This window comes from Anas platyrhynchos, chromosome 5, assembly GCF_047663525.1.
Source record: "Anas platyrhynchos isolate ZD024472 breed Pekin duck chromosome 5, IASCAAS_PekinDuck_T2T, whole genome shotgun sequence".
NCBI classification, from domain to species: domain Eukaryota; kingdom Metazoa; phylum Chordata; class Aves; order Anseriformes; family Anatidae; genus Anas; species Anas platyrhynchos.
In genome coordinates this window covers 38265643-38286616 of record NC_092591.1, presented here as the reverse complement: position 1 = coordinate 38286616, position 20974 = coordinate 38265643, and the positions used below count along the sequence as shown (strand labels likewise).

Below are 20974 nucleotides of genomic sequence, written 5' to 3'. Positions count from 1 at the left end.
CGTAGTGCAGAAAAGCCTTTTGTGTTTTCTTTGCAGGGTTAACTGTTTCTAGCAATGAATATTCTGTTGGTTTCACCACAGTGTATGAGGGTGAGTCATAAAATCAAGATCCATTTGGGTGGCATATATATGTTATATATATTTACTGTCAGAGAATTTTGTTTAGCATTCAGGATTAAAAAAATATTGTTAATAACACTAAATATATATTAGACATTATGTATAGAAATTGCTTATTTTTTGATTGCTCAGTTACAACAATTTCTTTGCCATTTGTATTACATAAATGGGGCAGGTGAGTCACTGATCTATAAAGTTCATGTAAATCAAGTACAACCAGATACAAACCTACTGAGGTACAGATACAAGTTGAAAATCCCACAGTGTTGGTTTTTCTACTATATTGATTTAACTTTTCCTTTTCTTTATTGTATATAAAAATGTGAAGCATCTTCCCCCAGATGTTTTGCAAGCTGTAAGTAAAAATGAAGCTGAGTGTTATGAAGTAAATCTGTTGAGTAGTTTTATTTCAGCTGATGAAAACAAGGTCTCTAAGGAAAGTTACAATAAATACTACTGAGTTTGATCTTTATTATTTAATGCACACCTAGGTAATTCTTTGTTTATAGAAATAACTATCATTGGACCCCAACAAATATATTAATGGCTCAGTCATGTATAAGTCATTGAAGTATTGTCAGAGGTACCTCTATCAGCCAGTTGCTTTTCATGTTTATATGCACAGTGGAGTTGTACTGATAAAATCATTTGCTGATATTGGTTTATAAACATGGATGTGGAATTAGCTCCAGGCTTCAGAGTCTCTTGCCGTAGGCATTAGGTACCAATAAATGGTATGATGGGTCTCAATGAAGAGAGTAAGGGAATTTGAAGGCAAGTTGTAGGCACAGGAAATCATGGCTACAGGGAGAAACAGAAGACAAAGAGTCTGTATTTGATCTAATCTAACAGCAGTTATTGCTGTGACACTTTTGTTCCTCACAAAGATAATTTCTGTAGGGTCATTCTGTGAAGTCTGGGGCTTTGCTGGCAGCAGAGTCACTGTGAATATGCTGAGAAAGCAAGCAAACTTCAAATCAGCATTCCTGTGCTGCTGAACTGTTGTCAGTGGAAATGCTACTGATATGTGCAGATACACCAGATGGTAGATTTAATTTTTAGTTGGCTACACTAAATCAGGGTTTCATCCACCTTTGGCTTTATATAGATTTGAGATGGGAGAGGAAAAGGAATATGTAATCATGTCACTTATGGGAGAAATATATATCAAGCTGGACATTGATAAAGGGAGGAGTTGATAGAATAATCCACCCTAGTAAGTTTAGACACGGACTGTTTTATGTGCAGTAAATTTATAAAATCCTGTGAGAGCTCTCAGGATGTGTCGTTATGGATATGATACCTGTACCCACATTTAACATCAAAAACACTTAACACAAATATCAAAGTGGAGAATCACGAGACTCACACTGAGCTTCTTACTGTGCAGTGGACGTGACAGCAGCCTAGGTGGTTACTTAATGAGGAGGAATAACACACACATGGGGCAGCATGGGGCTCATGCCTACCTAGCACCATCCAGTGAGCCCAAACTTAGTGATAGGTGCTTACTTAAGACTTTCATCAGAAACTCTCCACTACTCTGGGACCATATAGCAGTTGACAGGTTTTTACAGACCCACATAAGTAGCACTCATGGATGTTTTGTTGTTGAGGAAATGATGGTTGTCATGCTGCTACTTTTAAAGCGTGTAGCCAGGTTCATTGCTGTGGGTGTGCATTTCGTCAAAAGCTCTGGAATGTCAGCAAACGCCTATGTCTGGGATCCGCCTTGTGCAGAAGCAACTCTTCGCTGCCTTCTGGATGCAAGCCATTGTTGACTGACATGGAACTGTGACAGCTAGTTTGACATCAAGAAGCCAATAATCATAGGTGTGTATGTATGAAAGGACAGCTGTTGCTTGGTGCATCTCAGTGGGCAACTCATCCATGGTCATTGAACAATATAATTACAAGTGATAGCACCCCAGTGTACTCCTGGACCTGACCAATCACTATGTATACTTCACTTACACTGTGAAACACATGCACAAGATCTTGTGCATCTCATGTGTGTTTCTGAATTCCAGCTTCTCTTTGGTCATGTTAGCATATTCTTCCCTTCTTGCACCATAAATTCTGGTATTTTCAGTGTTAGTAATGACAAACTCTGCCAGTTTGTATAAGGACAGTAAAGGCCTACTTTCATTTGTATAGTATGGCTATATGAGGATAAGGGGATAGTCTTCTAGCAGAAGCTCTTAGAACTCCATATGGACCTTCACACATCAGTAGCAGGGCTGAGGGTACTTGAACTATCAGCCCTAGGTTTACCACCTTTTTTGCTCTGATATCAGAGGGATCTGGATAGGCTGGACTGCTGGGCTGAGGTGAATGGGATGAGGTTTAACAAGGCCAAGTGCTGGGTCCTGCACTTTGGCCACAATAACTCCATGCAATGCTATAGGCTTGGGGCAGAGTGGCTAGAGGACTGTGAAGAGGAAAGAGACCTGGGAGTGTTAGTCGATGCTCGGCTGAACATGACCCAGCAGTGTGCTCAGGTGGCCGAGAAGGCCAACGGCATCCTGGCCTGTATCAGGAGTAGTGTGGCCAGCAGGAGCAGGGAGGTGATCATCCCCCTGTACTCAGCTTTGGTGAGGCCGCGCCTCGAGTACTGTGTTCAGTTTTGGGCCCTCACTGCAAGAAAGACATCAAGGCCCTGGAGTGTGTCCAGAGAGGGGCAACAAAACTGGTGAGGGGTCTGGAACACAAGTCCTGTGAGGAGCGGCTGAGGGAACTGGGGGCGTTTAGTCTTGAGAAGAGAAGGCTCAGGGGAGACCTCATAGCACTCTACAACTTCCTGAAGGGAGGTTGTGATGAGGAGGGGTTCAGCCTCTTCTCTCTGGTAACTAATGATAGGACTCGAGAGAATGGCCACAAATTGCACCTGGGGAGATTTAGATTAGATATCAGGAAAAACTTTTTCTCTCAAAGAGTGGTCAGGCACTGGTACGGCCAGCCCAGTGAGGTCCTGTGGAGTCCATTTTGGATGGCGTTAGTGAGAATGGTTCCTGTCAAGCCTTCCATCCATAGAAAAAACATAGAATATTATCATACAAGATACTAGGTGCATACAATAAGAAAGAATCAAGGAAAGATAGCATGATGGTAAGAATGAGTGACTAAAAACTGATGTTTATTCAGTAACTTTCCTATATATTGAGAGAAACCAACTGCTGTAACCTTTATTTGTTATTGTACTAAGACAAGATATAGATAACTGGTTTTCAGGCTACAAGCTGTAATCAGTCTAGCTCCGTGTAAGCTCTATTTTCTCACCAGCAAAATAAGAGTAGGGAAGTAGAGAATAAACTGAAATAGCTGACTTGTGAATCAAAATTACAGGCACACACGTTATCTCCAACAGAGGTACAGCGATAACCTTGAAGATGGTATCTTATCTGCAAGCTGAGCGAGGCAATTTTTGTTGTTAATGTATACACCTCTTCTACACCTCGTTGACAGACGTGACTGAAATTTCTGTTGCATATTTGACTGGTCAGTTCTCTGTAGTTCTTCATCCAGTCTTCTGAGGTTTGACTTTCTGTTTTGCAAGTTCTGTTGGAGAGGGTATACAGGTATTTCCGTGTTTATGAATTTTCAAGACTTCTGCATTCGGTGTAAAGCTCAAATACGCAATAATATGTTATCTGTGCTGATTCTATAGTCTGTTAAATATAAATTGTCTGCAAATCTGTTCATTAATTTGCATAAATTGCTTTACAATATGCTATACAAAGTCATAGATTTGAACTTTTCCAACAGAAATAATATTTCCTAACAGAGGCAATCTCGGTCATATTAATTTGATCAAATGTATTATGACTTCCTCAGTCTCGTATTTGCATTTTAGTTCAAAAGATAGAACTATATTACTTCCCCCAAACTGCTGAAGGGTGTATAAAATGTCTCAGATCATTACTTACTCAGATCATTACTATTAAGAGGTCAAACTTGGCCATGTTTAATACCTAAAGAGAAAGATAAGGAGTTTCTGAGCATTTCAAGAAAAAGAGTCCTAAGTCTTTTAATTAGATTGGTCTGCAGTAGGTATATCCTCCAGAAGCTGCCTGGGAGGGCTTCCACATAATGTAATTTATATGAAAGAAAAGAAAGGCAGTGAACCAGCAGAGAACTCTGTGAAACCAATTGGCAGCGAGCCATCTGTTAAGCAACCACAGCTACGTCAGAGACATCTAAAAATATATCCACTGGATTGGGAACATAATGCCCTAACTCCAGTAAAAAGGCACTTTGAATACTATCAAAAATATGTTTTACAATAAATTGCGTTTATTCATGTACCAATGAAATATAAAAGAAACTGTCTCGTAGACATTGTTATTAAATCCTGAATAGTAGTATTTCAAAATATTTTTTTAATTGTTAGCCTCTGTTTCTCTCTGGATTAGAAGCTACCATTTTATTGCTTCAATTTCCATTTTCTCTCTCCCTGGTCCCCAGATAGCCTGGCACTTGTATCATATCCTGTCTTCCTTTTTACTTTTCCTGAGGTTTCCCCTCATTTATTGTCTGTCCAAGCCACCTTGTGCAGTCTTATTTCCAGCCCACTCATTGCATTCACCTGCCCTCACTGTACTCTGTGAACTGCCAGTTCTGTGGCTCCATGCAGCATTTCTCTGCTACAGGTTTCTGAGTTTCATCTCAAACAGGGAAAAGCCGTAAGGTTGATGCCAGTGGTCATGAAATTTTGGCATGTCTTAAAACTGAAAAATACCAGATATAATGACTTGAAATGAAGTCATATCTATTGGTAAGTCTGTCGCACTCTGAAAATATCTGACTACTTCTATATTAGAATTCTTCAGTTTTGTCTGTCACTGTAATGTGCGTACTAGTTTTTCTGGTAATACGCTCAGTACATTTCTCCCTCTTGCACAGTCGACCAAAACCCCAGTATCCTCTAATCCTAAGTGAGTAAAGAAAACTGAGCTGTGCTATTAGGGGTTGGCTTCAATAAGCTAGGTACTTAGTTGATGATTTTTTTCATAACTGTCATTGAAGGCATCTAAAATTGCTCATAAAGCAAAGTTTGACAATCTTAACTCAGTCTTGCTCAAGTATTGGTAAAGTGTGAAGGATGTGTGTGAAGAATGCTGTGTGCGGATGCCAGTGCTGGGCATTTAGCTCCCAGGCAGGACACAGAAGAACACAGCCTTTTGGCATCTCTCTTCCACCCTTCCATCAGTCCTGGAAGAAGCATTAGAAAGCCTGCCCAGCAGCACTTCGCTGCACTGTTAGCTGGAACCGCTGTTTCTTACGGAGAGGCACAAAGTATCTGCACATCGCTGCAGCACCCTTAATTTCCTTCATGCCCGTAAGTATAGCCAGAGTGGGCTTCCCAGTGTGATGGTGATTCCAGCTCCTGTACATCAGACATTTTAAGTCGTGTTATTTAAGGACATCCAAAAAGTGGGCTCTCCAGTGCTTGATTTCAAGGGCAGATGTTGCTGTAAAAGATGTTTACTTAGATGCAGCCATTTTGGCTGCAGGAATGAATACAAGCATGTATATTTTGAAACAAGTATTTTTAGAAACTTATGTTGAGGGCTGCTGCTTGGACTTTCTGCCCTTTCAGATTTTGCTGTTGCTCAGTTTATACATTTTTAATAATCACATTGCCTGCTAGCAGTGACATTTTGTGAAGGTCATTTTTCTTGTGAAGTTAGAGAATGGACTAGAATTTCATTGAAGGACTCCCGGAGCTGCAGGATCATTGTTTGTGCAATTCTTTTGCATCTTCTACTACCTTTGAAGCCTGTTTAGAATTTTAACTAATGATATCTTCAAAGTGTCACTGTGCTCAAGGGCAAAAAAGAAATCTCAAAATGCACTTTATATTTAAAACGAGTTTTGAATAGCTTTGAAGCATGGCATTAGCTGAAAATAAAAGGCATTGATATATACTTACTGTGTATGCAAACACAGAGACTTCCATGTTTCATCAACTTTTTCATTGTCAGCAAAGTGTCCCTACACCACTGCAGTGCATTTCTCTTCAGAATTTTTAATGTGCAATTGATAATTTGATACCTCAGCAGGTGTCTTTTGGCATTCTCTCTCAATGCAGAGGTTTAACTTTTGTCTATATAATTTCTCGTCTGCTTATTCTCTTTTCCCTTTTGTAGAAATACTGACACCAGGTTGTATATATATGCCTTTTCTGGTTCTGAGTACAGGGTGGCAGATACTAAAACCAACATGATATGCTGGAAATAAGAGACTGTGGTGTTAGCTACTGAATTAAAATTGTTTGGTTTTATATAAACCAAAGTTCTTGCTTCCCACAACTGAAGACATACCAGGTTTGCTTAGTGATAAAAGACTTGATGGTTTACTTGAGGTAGTTGTGTCTGATGTCTTCTGACGCTGACATATTCCTCTAAAACATATTAAATGTTAGTGGCAATGTTTGAGAATACAGCTGGTGGAATACCTGTACTGGTTTGGTTTGGTTTGGTTTCTGTTTTGTTTACTGCTTTCTGTGAAGTGTTCTCTCTGTATAGCTAGTCTTGGACTCCTGGATCTTTCAAGTAGGGATATCACTGCGTTATCTCTGTCATTTTCCTTCTCTGTGACATGGTTTTTCTATTTGTAAACTTGGAGTTTATAAAAGTACAAAGATCTGATTTGTAATTTAATCTTTCCCACAAAATTATTTGTCTGGTTTTCTATTATATTCCTTTACTGTATCAAACTGCCAAGAAAATTTAGCTTATTCAGCGTGTCTTTACATTTAAGATTTGATTTTCTATTTCGATTTTGATAGCTGTGCTATCAAAAGATAGTAGTTTGGCTGGATGTTTTACAACAGATTTCACAGTTTTGTGAGCATTGCTAACATTTCAGTTGTGCCAAATAATGTAGAATCTTGATTCAGAACATGAACCAAGGTGGTGCACTGAAAAGCAACCCCTGCGAGAGAATTGGAGAGCGGTTAGGATTGTAACCTTCCTTGAAGGTGTTAGGTCCTAACTAAAGTTGGAGATTGGGAGACTAGAGCTGATTGGGCATTTATGAAAATCTCTGTTAGGAAGGAAGGACAGAAGTTTTTGAAAATCCCTGGAAAATCATTTCCCAACTGATAACCTTGTCTGGGTAAAGGACTAAAAAGACAAGCATTTTCAGACTATGCTTCCAGGCTTCTAGATGCCCACTGCATAGGGACCGCTTGGCTAGAAGCCACCAGCCTGTTTGGAATCGCTGTTTTGCCAACATGATCAAAAGGGAAGGCCTCAGCCTCTGGCTGTTATCATTACCATTTTACTATTTTCCTGCCTGCCTGCTACATGGGCTTCCCTTGGCATTTTTTTTTTCTGTCTTCTGCACAGACCAATTCACCCTTCTTGTGCCTGCGAAAATCTCAACTGGAAAATGTGAATGAGATTGAGGAGGAAGAGCAGACCATTACGTGCAGTCTTCTTTTTGCTTATTCCCAAACATTCCTTCCTTTCTGTTAGAGGGAGTCGTTATTTATGTGGTGTCGGTTTGTTTTTCCTACATATATAGGATCCTGACTTCTAAAATTTTCTGTAGGAGTCTTTACAATAAATACAGCTAACAGTGCTTCTTCCTACCTCCTTGCCTTTCCTTATTTTCCACAATCAAGGGAAAATTCTTCAACATATTCCAGTGCTGAGAGTTTAGCAAGGACGTATTTTGGTTCTGAAACAAACAAAAAAGATTTTCTTACTCGAATTTCAGCTTGTTTCATACTTTTCTAGTCCTTGTTGCTTTTCACTCACTTTGCTATTTAATCTTTGATTACAGGCCACTAAAGAAGTAATAGAGCGAGAAGCCCCAGGGATGGCCCTGGCAATGCTGATGGGATCACTTAATGTAACTCCTCTGGGCATGCTCTCTAGGTAAGAATATTTCCTTCAGAATATGAAGTGAGCTATTTCCTTAGAAATATGCAAGGTAGGGGAATGACTATAATGAAATAACTGAAGATTGCCAGTGTTATCAAGACTATAAGTCTTAACTTCAGAGAAGTGACCAAATTCCAAGAACAGTAATTGCATTCTCTCATTTTGTTCCCTTTGTAGTCTCCATTAGGCACTGTATTTCCTGTATTTTCTTTGCCAGGCTATTGGTAATATCGATGCATTCTGTTAAGAAGCTGTCTTTTCACCCTAGAGCTGTGACATTTCAGTGGTGACTGAAGAACTCTTCTGTATGTTGTTCACCAACTGCTAAAATGCTTGTTTAGCAAAAAAAAAGGGAAATAAAAAGATTGATAAATAGATACGTATTGTTGTGTTATTGCTTTTATTCCAGTACTAGCAAAAGCCCTCTGAATAAGTGAAAAGGTGTTTTTTCACATGCTTTCAGATCTAGTACATTAACTCCTAAATTTTGATATTTCCTGTTAAATAGTCATCAACTGATACTTTCCCTGTTGGTGTTTCTTGCTTATCAGTGACACCTCTTGTCATCCTGTATTTCCTTCTGGAGTTAATTTTTAATTTTATTCCTTCAAGATCTTCAGAAATGTGCATCGCTTATCTATGATAGATTTAGTAATATCAATGCAATTCATAAGTCAGTCTGTGATCATGTCATTTCAAGGTAACTAAAAGGCAATGGCTGTTACAGTTTTTGTTTTCTCATTGCATAATGAGGGTATAACAATAATTATGTTATAAAATTATAAATAAAGCAGGAACTTCAAATTTGTTTGAGATTTTGTATTCAGATACTTGGATTTTTAAAGGACATTTACATTTGAGTTTTAATAGTTCAACAAAATATTTCAAAACTTCTGTATCTGAATAACCAACTTTGGTTTAGGATATGGTTTCAGAATGGCTGAAATGTTTTCCAGAATGCTGGACAGCAACCTGATTTTTCTATAGATAGAGCAAGAAAATATTCCTTAACCTGTACAGCCACTTTCAGTAGTCATTGACAACCACTACAGGGCATAACATCTCTGTGTATTTATAGTGAAAATGTTTTACAAATGGACTTCATGCAGTCATACTAGGTCTTAAAAATTTCCCAGTGAAAACCTTTACTTCAGGCATATATGTAATCAGCATGCAAAGGGTTAGTATTTGTATAATATTCAGAGCATAAAGTACATAAAAAATTAAAAAAAAATACAGCATGATGGTTTCTTGTGCAATCTTTATTCTGCAGGAATGAACGTGTCCTGGGATTAAGTTCTTTATAGAATTCCTCTGCACTTGTTCAAGATGGAAGGGGGGACATTCAGTTTTTGTTGTGGTTGTCCTCTGTGTAGTCCTGTATCGTTTCGGGTACTCTTTATTCAGGATCTTCTCTGAATGCAGACTCACTTCCTCTGGGATTTTTATTATATCATTTTTTACTCTAAGACATAAATTAGTTGCAAATTGTTATATTTTCTTAGGAAATTCTGCAAATTGAGGTAGTTTTGTTATCCCCCTTTTACAATATGAACTAAGCTACATATTAAGAGTGGTCAAAAACATACACTAATTTAGGACACACAGTTTGAGAAATGTAAATCTTAATTTTTCAGAGTGTTTAGCTTTAAGCGTCTCTTGTCTCCAGCTTAGCTCTCATTGACTTAACTTTAAAATTAAGTTCCTATGGATACTCCTGCATGTAATTTACTCCAAAAAAAAAAGAAAAAAAAAAAAAAAAAAAAGAAGAAGGCAGAACTTTACTATGCAACATTAAGCTGACACTTCTGTAAATCACCTGCAGTTTGGGAAATGTTAGATCAATCATACTGAATTTTTTCACTTGAACTTGCAGCAATTTTTATAAGGTATAGTCTGTTTTTCCTGACTGTGGACCAGCTTTAGAAGGTGGTAGAAAGTGCTGGGTTATTGTGCAGATTTGATTCACAGATACTTACTGACAAATGAAGAGTCTCTGAGATTTATAACTGGAATTCTGACCCGAGTTCCTTCAGGGAGTATCTTGGAGGGTCATAGGTCTTTCAGTGTTTCCTCTTTCTCTGTGACCTGCCAACTGTTCTTGTCCTAGAGTTAATCTCTTCACATGATTTCTTATGCAAGTCAACTCTCTGTGCCGTTGCAGTCTTTAAAAAGCCTCAGTACCCCTTTCCCATCAAAACTTCTTTCCAGTGAGATGTGTTGTTTTTGTTTTTATTTATTATTTTTTTTTCCCCAAAGAGATCATGTTCCTCCCTTCTATCTCTGCATTCGATCTGTATTTTCTTCCCACATTCATTTTTTCTGTCTTTCTCCCTCATCTTGTTTTTCCTACAGGTCCTTTGCTTCTATACATACTCTTTTTTTGTCAGACTTCTCAGAATTTTCATATGATTTCTGTCCAATGCACCATCGGGCTGAGGATAACGGGATCCACAGCATCTCTCTCAGTTGTTCCCCATTTTGAGGAAGATCATTAATTTATCTCTCACATTACCAAGAACGTACACACCCTTGGTGTGTTTCTGTGTTGTTGCCCACACACTATTTTTTGCAAGCCATGCAGTTCTTAAGTATTTTTACTTACTTTTGCATGCTGTTGTGAGAAACCATTGGCAACCCCATTTCTGTCTTAAGCCATTAGACATCACTATAATTCCTCAGTGGATATTTCCTGTTTCCTTTATTTTGAGTCTGTCATAAAGTGTAGTTTGACTACTGCAACAAATGTAAATGAGCACTTTTTTTTAACTCGAGTTCCTCATCTTTGTTTTGCGGTAGAGTTACAGTCAGTGACCTGGAATTCTTTCTTAACTTAGGGTGTATAATGTGTAAGAAGCGTGTACAGGGGAACAGAGGCTTGGAGTCAGGCAATATTCAAGCTGACAGTTGAAAATAAGACTTCTCTTCAGGTTGGTTTGACTATGATACCAGAGGTTCATTTTGTGGCAGAAAAATCGTCTCTGTGCTCTTTAATTGTAAGCGTTACGACAGCTGTCTCTAGAATCCTTGCTATCCTGCTAGAAAATGCCATGCTACCAATAAATGATAATAATCACTAGGAATTATTTGTATAAGAAGAAATCCAGGGAAATTGGCTGCTCTGAGATTTTGGTAATGCTCTATTTTTTTTTTCTCTTCTGTCTTCAATTATGGCTCATGGTTTTAGATGAAGAGACTGTGTAACTGTGTAACAACACAGTTTCTCTCAACATAGCTTCTGTATCTTTGTTGTTTGGTTTTGTCCTTTCATTTTTTCTTAGCTTTATATCCTAGCCATGTTTTTTTCACCACTAGTTTGGTAAACAGTGGAGAAAAGCAAGATGTGCTCTGCTCTTCCTCCAGACAAAATCTGGGTCATTTATGTATTGTTTTGGTTTTTGGAAAAAAAAAAAGTAGCTAAAAGAAAGAACAGGCAAACACTAAATGATAGAAAGGATAAGAAAAACCCCATTCAGCCCTTGATTGTTTAAGTTCAGCCCTGCATCAAGACCAAAGAAAATCCCTAAAGACACAAAGTAAAACAAAATCTTCATTTTTGATAGCTTTTTTATTTTTTTTATTTTTTTTCTGAAGTTAGGACAGAGTCCTGGGAAGAATTAGATTTGAATTGCATAAGTGCAATTTTCAGTTGAGAATTACTTCATTCCGTGCTTTTCTTATGTGGTATCTTAAAAAGAAAAAAAAAAAGAAAAAAAAGAAAAAAAAAAAGAAAACAAAAAAGGCATTTGAATTAATGCAGCCAGCATATTAGCATGACTTAGTGTTTTTTACCTATCAAGTGAAATAGTGTCTGATACCATAATTATGTTACAAAGGAACCCCAAGTTTGAGTAAATAGTGACTATATCAAAGAATGTATTCGGTGCAAGTAAACAATAAAATTAAGGGAGATACACAGAACAAAAAAAAAAAAAAAAGAAAAAGGATGGAAATCTCTATGGTGTTTACACTATCATTTAAATGTTAGAATTTGTAAGTCTTGTCTGCTTCTTCAGCTTCTCCTGAGCTGTTTCATGAGAACATAATCAGCAAATATTTTTAGATGTTAAAAATTGATTTGACAAATTCTGGTAAATAATAAAATTTATGTTAAATATTTTCTTCTTCTTTCTACAGTGGAGAAATTTCCATGCAAAAAAATTCACTCTGGGTTTCTTTCTTTTCAGACCTGTGTGTGGAATCAGAGGGAAAACTCTCATAATTAATCTGCCAGGTAGCAAGAAAGGGTCACAGGTAAGAACTGTTCTTACTGCTCTGCTACTGAGGACTGATGATAAGTACCTCTCATTGTTCTGAATGGTAGAAAGTACCTACTTTAGTTTTACAGAAGTTAACTGAAATGCATATTCACTGACACACCATCTCTCTTGGTCAGGGACAACACAGTACTGATCTAATTGAAAGTACTGTGCGACCAGGACAGAATTACTTTTAGTACAAGAGAGTACTTCACTGTAGCAGGCAGTTGTAATGAATAGTTTAATGTTCTTTTACACTTCCTCCTTCTTTTCTAGTCAGCCTATTCCTGATCCCTGTGTTTTCTACAGCTTCCAAGAGAGCATTCTTTTTTGCACAGAAGTAAGAAAAAGGCCTAGTGTATGGTAGAACTTGCTGGAGTAAAAAGAACATTCCCAATTTTGGTCAGCAAGAAGGGAAGAAAAGGAACATCATTTTTAAGTGTATGAGGATTATTTAATGTTTTGGATATGTGTGTCAGACTTTACACCCTTCACAGTTGGTTTCTTCCTATGTTTTGTTCAGTTTGGACAGAGAAGTTAGGCTTTATTTTTTTGTTCATGCTTACTTTTTGACTGCTTGGTATTAATCGTATACATATGTGTTATAATCTGAGATTCCTCCTTTGCTTTGCAGACCTATGACTATTTATTGGTGCTATTCTTTTATATTGCTATTGAAAAAGCATTACTATAACAAATCAGAAAAAGTTAGAAAAACGTGCAGGTGACAAATCAGAGCAGACAATATCAACTTCATCTTATGTTTCTTTGTCTGTGTCTGAAGGATTGCCTACTCAAACTTGTGCCTGGTATACGTATGTACTATCGTTTGAAATGGGAAAGATTTTATCTTTTCCAGTGCATGCAAAGGACCTGTCACCCCTGTTTTCCTGTATTCTTAGTGTATGGAATTTTATGAAGTACATACCTTAAAAGACTTCAAGGTAAAGCTAATCATTTGATAAAATTCCCTATGAACACTGGTTTCTCAGTTGTACAGCTTCTTTGCTTATGCCCTCGGATTGTCTAATCCCAGTTTAAATGTAGTTAACAGACAGCTCATGCCAGGTGTGCCACCCTCACATGGCGTTCTGTGGCAGTGGCTCTGCAATTTAACCATCAGCATCACACCACTGTCTTACATGTATGTAGTTGCACAAAGGATCCGTGATCTGTATGCATGAATCATAGAATATCCCAAGTTGGAAGGGACCCATAAGGATCATCAAGTCCAACAGTACCATCTCCTTCTCATTTAAGTGCTTTCTTCTCTTCTTCAGGGAAGAGGCTATCTCTCTTATATCCATTAAACCTATAAGTCTTTCAGATGCTTGGTTGCCAACACTAGCCAGCATCTGTGTCATTCTGCCCTCCAAGCCACTTTTCTAGGATTACTGTCATCCAGCTTTGCTATGTTAGGAAATAAGAATATTTCTTGTCACTCGGAATTGTAAAACATTTCCCTGTGCCCGAGAGGATTAAGGTACTACAGTAAGTTTGTTTTAGTGTGAAGGAGAAAAGAATGGCAAGAGTAGAAAAAAGGGTGGAAGTTTATTTTGCTTTTGAAAGGAATAAAGAATTTATATCAGTAAGTTCAAGTACAGAATGAAAATTCTAGCCACTGCCATCTCAGCTATTCAATACAACTCATTCATATCTCTTGATTTTCCTGCTGCCCATTTATTCATTGCCAAACAGTTGTCTAACTGGAAATATTTATGCTTCATATTGAGCAAAGGCTTGTGTCAGTGCAAAAATCTGCTGTTTGTTGGAGATCTTCATCAAGGTGCTGGCAGTCATTGTGCTAGTCATCCTGAAGGAGAGTAACTAGAGTTAAGGGTGAATGTCCAGATACTGTATTAGGTACTTTGTGATATAGGAAATCAGGGAATGTAGGGGGACAATAAACATACTGTCAAGATACAGCCATGGTGCCCAGCTGGAGATCAGAGGTGGGGGGTAATGTATAGACCATATCTGACACAGCAGAGCATTTGAAGTGCTTTCAGTTTATCATGCATCTGTTCCTGCATAACCCATTGCAAAAAATACAGTTAAACAACAGTTCCCCATCTGTAACCATTCTCCAACTTTCCAAAAGCTTTTCAAGGCTGTTATCGGAAAGTCAGAATTGTATCAGTCTTGGTAGCAGCAATCTTTCTTCTCTAAGAGAGAATTCAGTTAAAATAAAACCTGATTCAATGCCTAAATTTCACTCAGCCCCACAACAATGAAGGCTGGCCTAATACTTTCATGATATGTGTCAGCATGTATGTTTATGATGCTTATTGCCAAACCATCTTCTCAAGTTTAGCAGCTCAGCTTCAGACTTGCTTTTCCTGAAGGAAATAATTCTCACTGTTGTGGTGATGATCATCTTAGTGGTCAAATAATCTTCAAATAAAATAAATATAAATAATATCAAATAAAAATCAAATAATCTCTTATTATGTTATTAAGGCTTAATTTTTCCAGTGGTCTTTCTGTTTGCATAGTTGGCTGATAGATCCAGAAAGACAGCCTTCTCCATATACACCCTACTAAGCTGGATAGTGAGCTATACAGCCCGATACAGATGTGCTAAGGTAGATTCCCCTGTCAGTCACGAGAATCAATCATGAGAATCATTCTCCAGGGCTCAGTATACATCAGTGACCTTGTTGAAAAATGTCTTCACCTCTGGCATCTAACAAATGCATACCAGGTAGTTTATCAGTGTCTTCTGAACCATTCACTGCCCAGTCACAGAGGGAACACGGTACTGATGTGCTGTTTGGCAGCACAGCCCTGAAGTTGCTGTTGCTTGAGAGACTTTTGTCTAGAGAAATATAAAGGATGTTTATAGGGTCTCTCACCTGAAAGTTGAAGAGGAAATACTGTTATCTCAAGCAGACATTACAGGTTTTCAGATACATTGTCTACAAGTTTCCGTTTAGGAACTCAGTAATCCTTCTTTGATTCTATGGTTCCTTAGAGTCTTCTTAGGAAATCTAATGAGATTCTATAATTGAAAAAACAAATTAACAAACAAACAAACAAAAACCTTAAACTGCCTTCAAAACATGTACCAAGCATGGAGGATTGTAGGGTAGGAGTATAGCTACTTGAAAGTCTTCCAGTGATTAGTCAGAAGACATATCTATGAACATAGTTATGAATCCCACATCTTAGAGAACTGTTGCACTGGTAAGTATATGCTTTTTTTTAGAAGTCTGTCCATCTTTTATTGAATTGTGAAAGAGGTAAAATAGCCTGCAATCTCTGATTCCTGTAGTGCTCAGTAGACTCCTAACATGCTAGGTAGAGAACAAAATGTCATTTTGTGTCCTGAGGCACTCAGACTGTAAAGATAGGTAAATTGTAAAACGAGAAGGAGGAAAAGGAATGAAATACATTAATAAGTATTTTAGTAGTAGTTCAATACATAAGTAGTTAATAAAAGAGGTAATTCTGCTGGAGGAAAAAAATGCTGTATGATTTTGTTATGTAAGCAAGATTTTTATAAACTGATGATTTATTTGTTCCTGTCATGATGATAATCTCTTCTGTCACAATTTATTTTAATATAAAACATCTTAAAAATAGGAGGTTTCAGAAAGGATTTTTAAGATGTATAGTATAGAAAATGGTTCTATAACAGACTGGATCGCAGGAACCAAATAGGACAGGTTGTTACCAGGTATTTGTCTCGTTTCTCTTTTCTTGCTTGCAAATTTCCTTTCCGTCATATTAATATAATTATGTAAGAAGCTTATATAAAGCTGTGAAGTTGCATCACTATACGTATTTCATTAATACAGTACTAAATATTAATAGAAAAAGACAGCAGTGTAAATATCCATCTCAAAAATGGACACAATGCAGTATTAGTTTCCATTAAAATGGAAAGAGTTGAAGACCAGAGCAATCTGATCTGAATGTGTAAAACTCATTCCCTCTTGCTGTATAAATTTCTCTCTTTTTATGAGTGACTAGTGCAGATTTCACTTAATAAAAGGATAGGCGGGTCTCCTTAGGTCAAAACCAATATTGTAATTGAAGTAGAAGGAAGAAGGCCACTGCAGTAACCTCAGTTGAAGCTTAGGTTTGATCAGAACATCTGCATAAAAACTTAGAAGGAGTCTAAGCCTTACAAAGGAAAGAAATCATAAGGGACTGTCCAACTCAAACTATATGTTACTGGAAATGACAAAGGTGGAACAAAATCAGGGAGTCAAATTTTAAATTGTCGATGCAGGTTTTAATCTTGTAAATAAGTCATTTCTGACTACTGAACTCTCCTCTGTCTCATAAAAAAGAAAACACTCAAGAAGTCTGCACTGGTCATACTAACATTACCATTCCTACCTATACTTCTAGTAGCTAATTAAACGAAACATTTTGGTAGGCTCTTGATTTTACATAAGGCTAGCATAGCACAACAGCGAGGAAAAAGCCTTGTCATCCAAAGCAGCCAAATTTGTCAGTGTTCTAAATTCATCATTTGTAGCTGTAGCCCTAAGTCTTTGCAGTCACCAGAGATGCTAGGAATTTCTGCTTGACTTCAGAGCAGCTCTGGGCTCAGTTGCCTGCTAGAATCGGGAACATTCTTTGCAATGCTGCTCTGGAAGATGCAGGCGATGCCAATTGTGTGTTCTCCAGGGAACTTGTGCAGCATGTCCCACCGAACCCACATTTGTAGAATACTTCAATTTTTGTGTTGTTCTAGTCTGTTTCGTTTCATTCTAGCCTTAAAAAAAGCTATTTAATGCTGTGAAAAGGGGCAAAGTATGAAATTACCAGATGCTCATTGAAATCATTGGGTCTACGGCAATTTACATAATTGTACTAACAATTGCTTAAAACAATGAGTGTTAGAAATAGCATGAGCTTTTAGAATATTTCTTGGGAACCAATTAATCAAGAGTTAAGCCAACAAGGCTTTATTTCAGTGGTAGGAGTGGGGAACGTACTTGCTAATGAGTAAATAATTAATGTACATTTTCATTATTTTTAGTCAGTTCACAGATTGTTGTGCTCGTTTACCATTTGCTTGAGGTCTGCTTTTTCAGTGAAGTAATGATGGTTGTATACCTCAATGTTTTAAACCATTTTAAAAAATAATACTCTAGAGGCTCAATAGCTCTGAGCTTTGCAATTACATTAGAAGTTATATTTCTTTATTACATTTACAAATAAATTTTTAATATGTATTCATTATATACAGCATATTATGCTCATCCAGCTTACTCTAGTTCTTCAGAGTAAGAAGTTGAATGTTTATAGAATTCATAAATCTGTGAAGTAGTCTGACTTTTCATTATTCTTAAAGGTGTGATTAAAAGATGGGTTCTTATGTAGAAGCTTTGAGGAAATAGAGTGTTTGTGAGTCATGTTTTTGACTTACAAAGTGGCTTATATAAATTCTAATAATCTGACGGATGGTTCGTTTGCATAATCATTTTTATTTATTGAAAATACTTGTTAGAATATCTGCTTACAAAATGTTTAGCATTGTTTATTTTCTGGACACTCTAAAATCTTGGATTACAATTTGACAAGTCTTCTGTATAGTTGAGACAAAAACAAAAATGAAATGCAACAGAAAGAATAACGTCAGCTTTCTCTGTCAACTTGTATGTTCCCTAACTGCACTGCCATGGCAATTAATTGCTGGGACCTTGCTATCATTTTCCCGTAATTTAATGTATATATGCAGTCTGCAGAAATTGCATGAAGAAAACTCTTTGCTTGAGGTGCCTGGGAGGAGGATGAGAGGCAAAAGTCATAAAGTGAAGAAGGGGAGATTCCAAATGGATAAAAAGATAAAGAAAGAAAAATCACCTGAGGATAATTAAGCATTAGAACAGGTTGTCCAGAAAGGTTGTGGAGTCTCTGTTCTTCAATTTTTTTAACAGTTGACTGAGTGCATCCTGGAGCAACCCATCTGAATTCAGTATTTTCATGGTGTCTTAAGGCTCCTTGCAACATGAATGATTCTTGATTCAATGAAATACTAGCATACTTGAGCATCAGAGGTAGCTAGAAATGTGTACTCCCATTATGGAACAAGAAAAACACTGTGCTTTTGCACTCTCCAGGCATATAAAATAAAACGAAGTTTATAATTGTTTTTAAGATGATAGAGTAAGGAGAGTGTTAGATCATGTGTGATCATTTTTTTTGAGTTATATAAAATTATGATGACATCAGTATAGTTTTTCATTGTCATAGTCTACAGGATAAGTCCACAAATAAAAAATATATAACATTATATAAACATATAATTATGGAAACCATTATGAAATAGTCTCTAATTGTGAAAGATTATAATAGAAATGATTTGAGGCTAATAACCCTGCAGGGATAAAGTTAATGTTTTTTTAATTCTGCATTTTTGTAGCATTCTGCAAACTGCTATGAACTCATTTCTGTATTATGTACTCATGAACATTTTAACTCATTTTCCTTAGTTTTAATCCAACATTAGCTTAATTACAGTAGCTCTAACTGTTGTACAACTTACTATATTTGCACAAAAAAATGATGAAATATATTTCATAGTTCCCAGTTCTGGCTCTATTTTCTGGGGGGGGTTGGTTTGTGTTTTTGTTTTGTTTTGTTTTTCTGGTTTTGTTTTTTGTTGTTGGCTTTGTTTTCCTCTCAGAACAATTGCAATTGCCCATTTAGGGTTTTATTTATGATCAGGTGAAAAGATGCATCTAAATCCCAAATATCCCTTGGGTGCAAATCTGGAAAATCCCTATTTACTTCTGCAGTAACTTTTCATAGTCATTTCTCTTCTTGTTGTGCATAGGAATGCTTTCAATTTATACTGCCAGCCCTACCTCACGCCATTGATCTTTTGCGGGATGCCATTGTAAAAGTAAAGGAGGTACACGATGAACTAGAAGATCTACCTTCACCACCACCTCCTCTTTCTCCTCCTCCAACCACCAGCCCTCACAAGCAGACAGAAGACAAAGGAGTACAGTGTGAGGAAGAGGAGGAAGAGAAGAAGGATAGTGGAGTTGCATCAACAGAGGACAGTTCCTCTTCACATATAACTGCAGCAGCCATTGCAGCTAAGGTGAGTCTGGCTTGTTTCCAGAGAAGACCCTTTAGTTTCAATCTCAGGTACTTTCCACCAACATTCATTGCATGCTAAGAATATACACTGATGCCATTATGCTTAAACATTTTGTAGAAATATAGCCCCCTAAAAACATATGAATCCTATTTCAGAAGGTGATCACAAGTTTCAGTGGAAGTTGCGTTGTTCATTAGCTTGATGATAACATGCATTTTAATGATACCATTGTGGTGTGACAGATTATTTTTAGCTTTCTTTTTTTTTTTTTTTTTGATTCAAACTATTCACACATGAATGTGCAAAGTTTAGCAAGTGGCAAGGAATTAAAGAATTACATCAAGATTTTCTAAACTATATTTTCCGTTTTGAAATTAGAGTGTTGTTTTTTGAAAGCATTGATAAAAAGTACAACTAAGTAGCAGGTTAAATAATAAGCTATCCAGTCCACTGCATTCCAATGTGCGTGTCTATGTAACAGATGTAAAATTCTGCCACAAATTAAATACCATGACATCTTCTTTACAGCCTCTCTGTAACTAGTAATTGTAGATCAACTTTACTCAAACCAAAATAATAAATTTGAGACTACAAAAGAAAAAAAATAGATCACACTTGCAAATTATTCTGGTTAAAATTGTATCTGTTTTCCAAAGAAATAACAGGTAATTTGTAGCAATATATAGATACTTACATTTTTTATACCTTCAGTTTTCAGCTAGAAAGACAATGTATTCCTATGTTTTTGGAAAGTTTTTCTTCCAAATTAATTTGTTCTATATTTACTCCACAAGCTGTACTTTTATTTCCTCTTATGGGAATTGAAATTCTAAGTAACTCAAAATGCTAATAAACAACTTCTAAACCAAAGCAACAACATTCCAACTCCAGAAATGTGAATTCAGGTCTGATACATCTTGACATTTCTAAGACAGCTGCAGCTGGAGATCATCTCCTCATTTATAGAAAATCCTGATTACATATGTCTTTACAGGGATGAATTAAGGTAATTATCACTTGCAAGTTTCAGTTTTTATTAATGCAAATTTTAAATTTGTTAATTTATTTTATTATAGGCAAAGACAAGTAATCTGTGCAATTTTTAAAGGCAGAAAATACCTGAGATCTAAACTGTCTGTGTTCATGTGAGCTTGGCATTTCGGCATCACACCTGTTTTCACTTCATTCCCTTTCAGTCATTTGCTTGTATAGCCTCATGTTTTCCTGTCACTGTATTCATAGCTGTTATGTGTTGTGCATTAGAAGCATCCATCCTACACCAGTTCAGCAGTTATCATGGCAAAAGGTGAACAGCCCATTCCTGGTCTCATCAGTTATTGCCATCACGCAGCAGGCAGTGCAGGAGAACCGGTAAGATGCACTTCCAAGAGGCTTTTGCACTAACAGTAGCTAAAAATACACAGCCTGCCTCCTATTCTTCTGTGTGAATAGACAGTGTTATTTATTTTATTCTAACACGTACGCATCAGTGCTGTCTTTTAGAGAACATGCTACAGAGAATATTCTTAAGATGCAGAGCTAAACAGGATAAATATATGCATTGTGACAGTTTGAATAATTTTGCTGCTGAGATAATCATTGCTATAAAGCCTTTGTTTCTGTTTAGTCATCAA

At 36.9% G+C, this 20974-nt stretch overlaps 1 protein-coding gene across 28 annotated transcripts in view; it reads left to right on the top strand.

Annotated features, from left to right (window-relative positions):
- The window catches only part of GPHN (gephyrin), a 279461-nt gene that overhangs the window by 157429 nt on the left and 101058 nt on the right, over positions 1–20974 (top strand). For 18 of the 28 annotated variants that reach the window (XM_072038864.1, XM_072038865.1, XM_072038877.1 and 15 more), the window contains 4 exons: positions 7912–8006; positions 12200–12266; positions 19068–19340; positions 20604–20711. In XM_072038864.1, the coding sequence (XP_071894965.1) occupies positions 7912–8006; positions 12200–12266; positions 19068–19340; positions 20604–20711 (543 nt within the window). The remainder of the gene's footprint in view (positions 1–7911; positions 8007–12199; positions 12267–19067; positions 19341–20603; positions 20712–20974) is intronic. The other 10 variants (XM_072038874.1, XM_072038880.1, XM_072038878.1 and 7 more) reach the window with 1 other exon arrangement.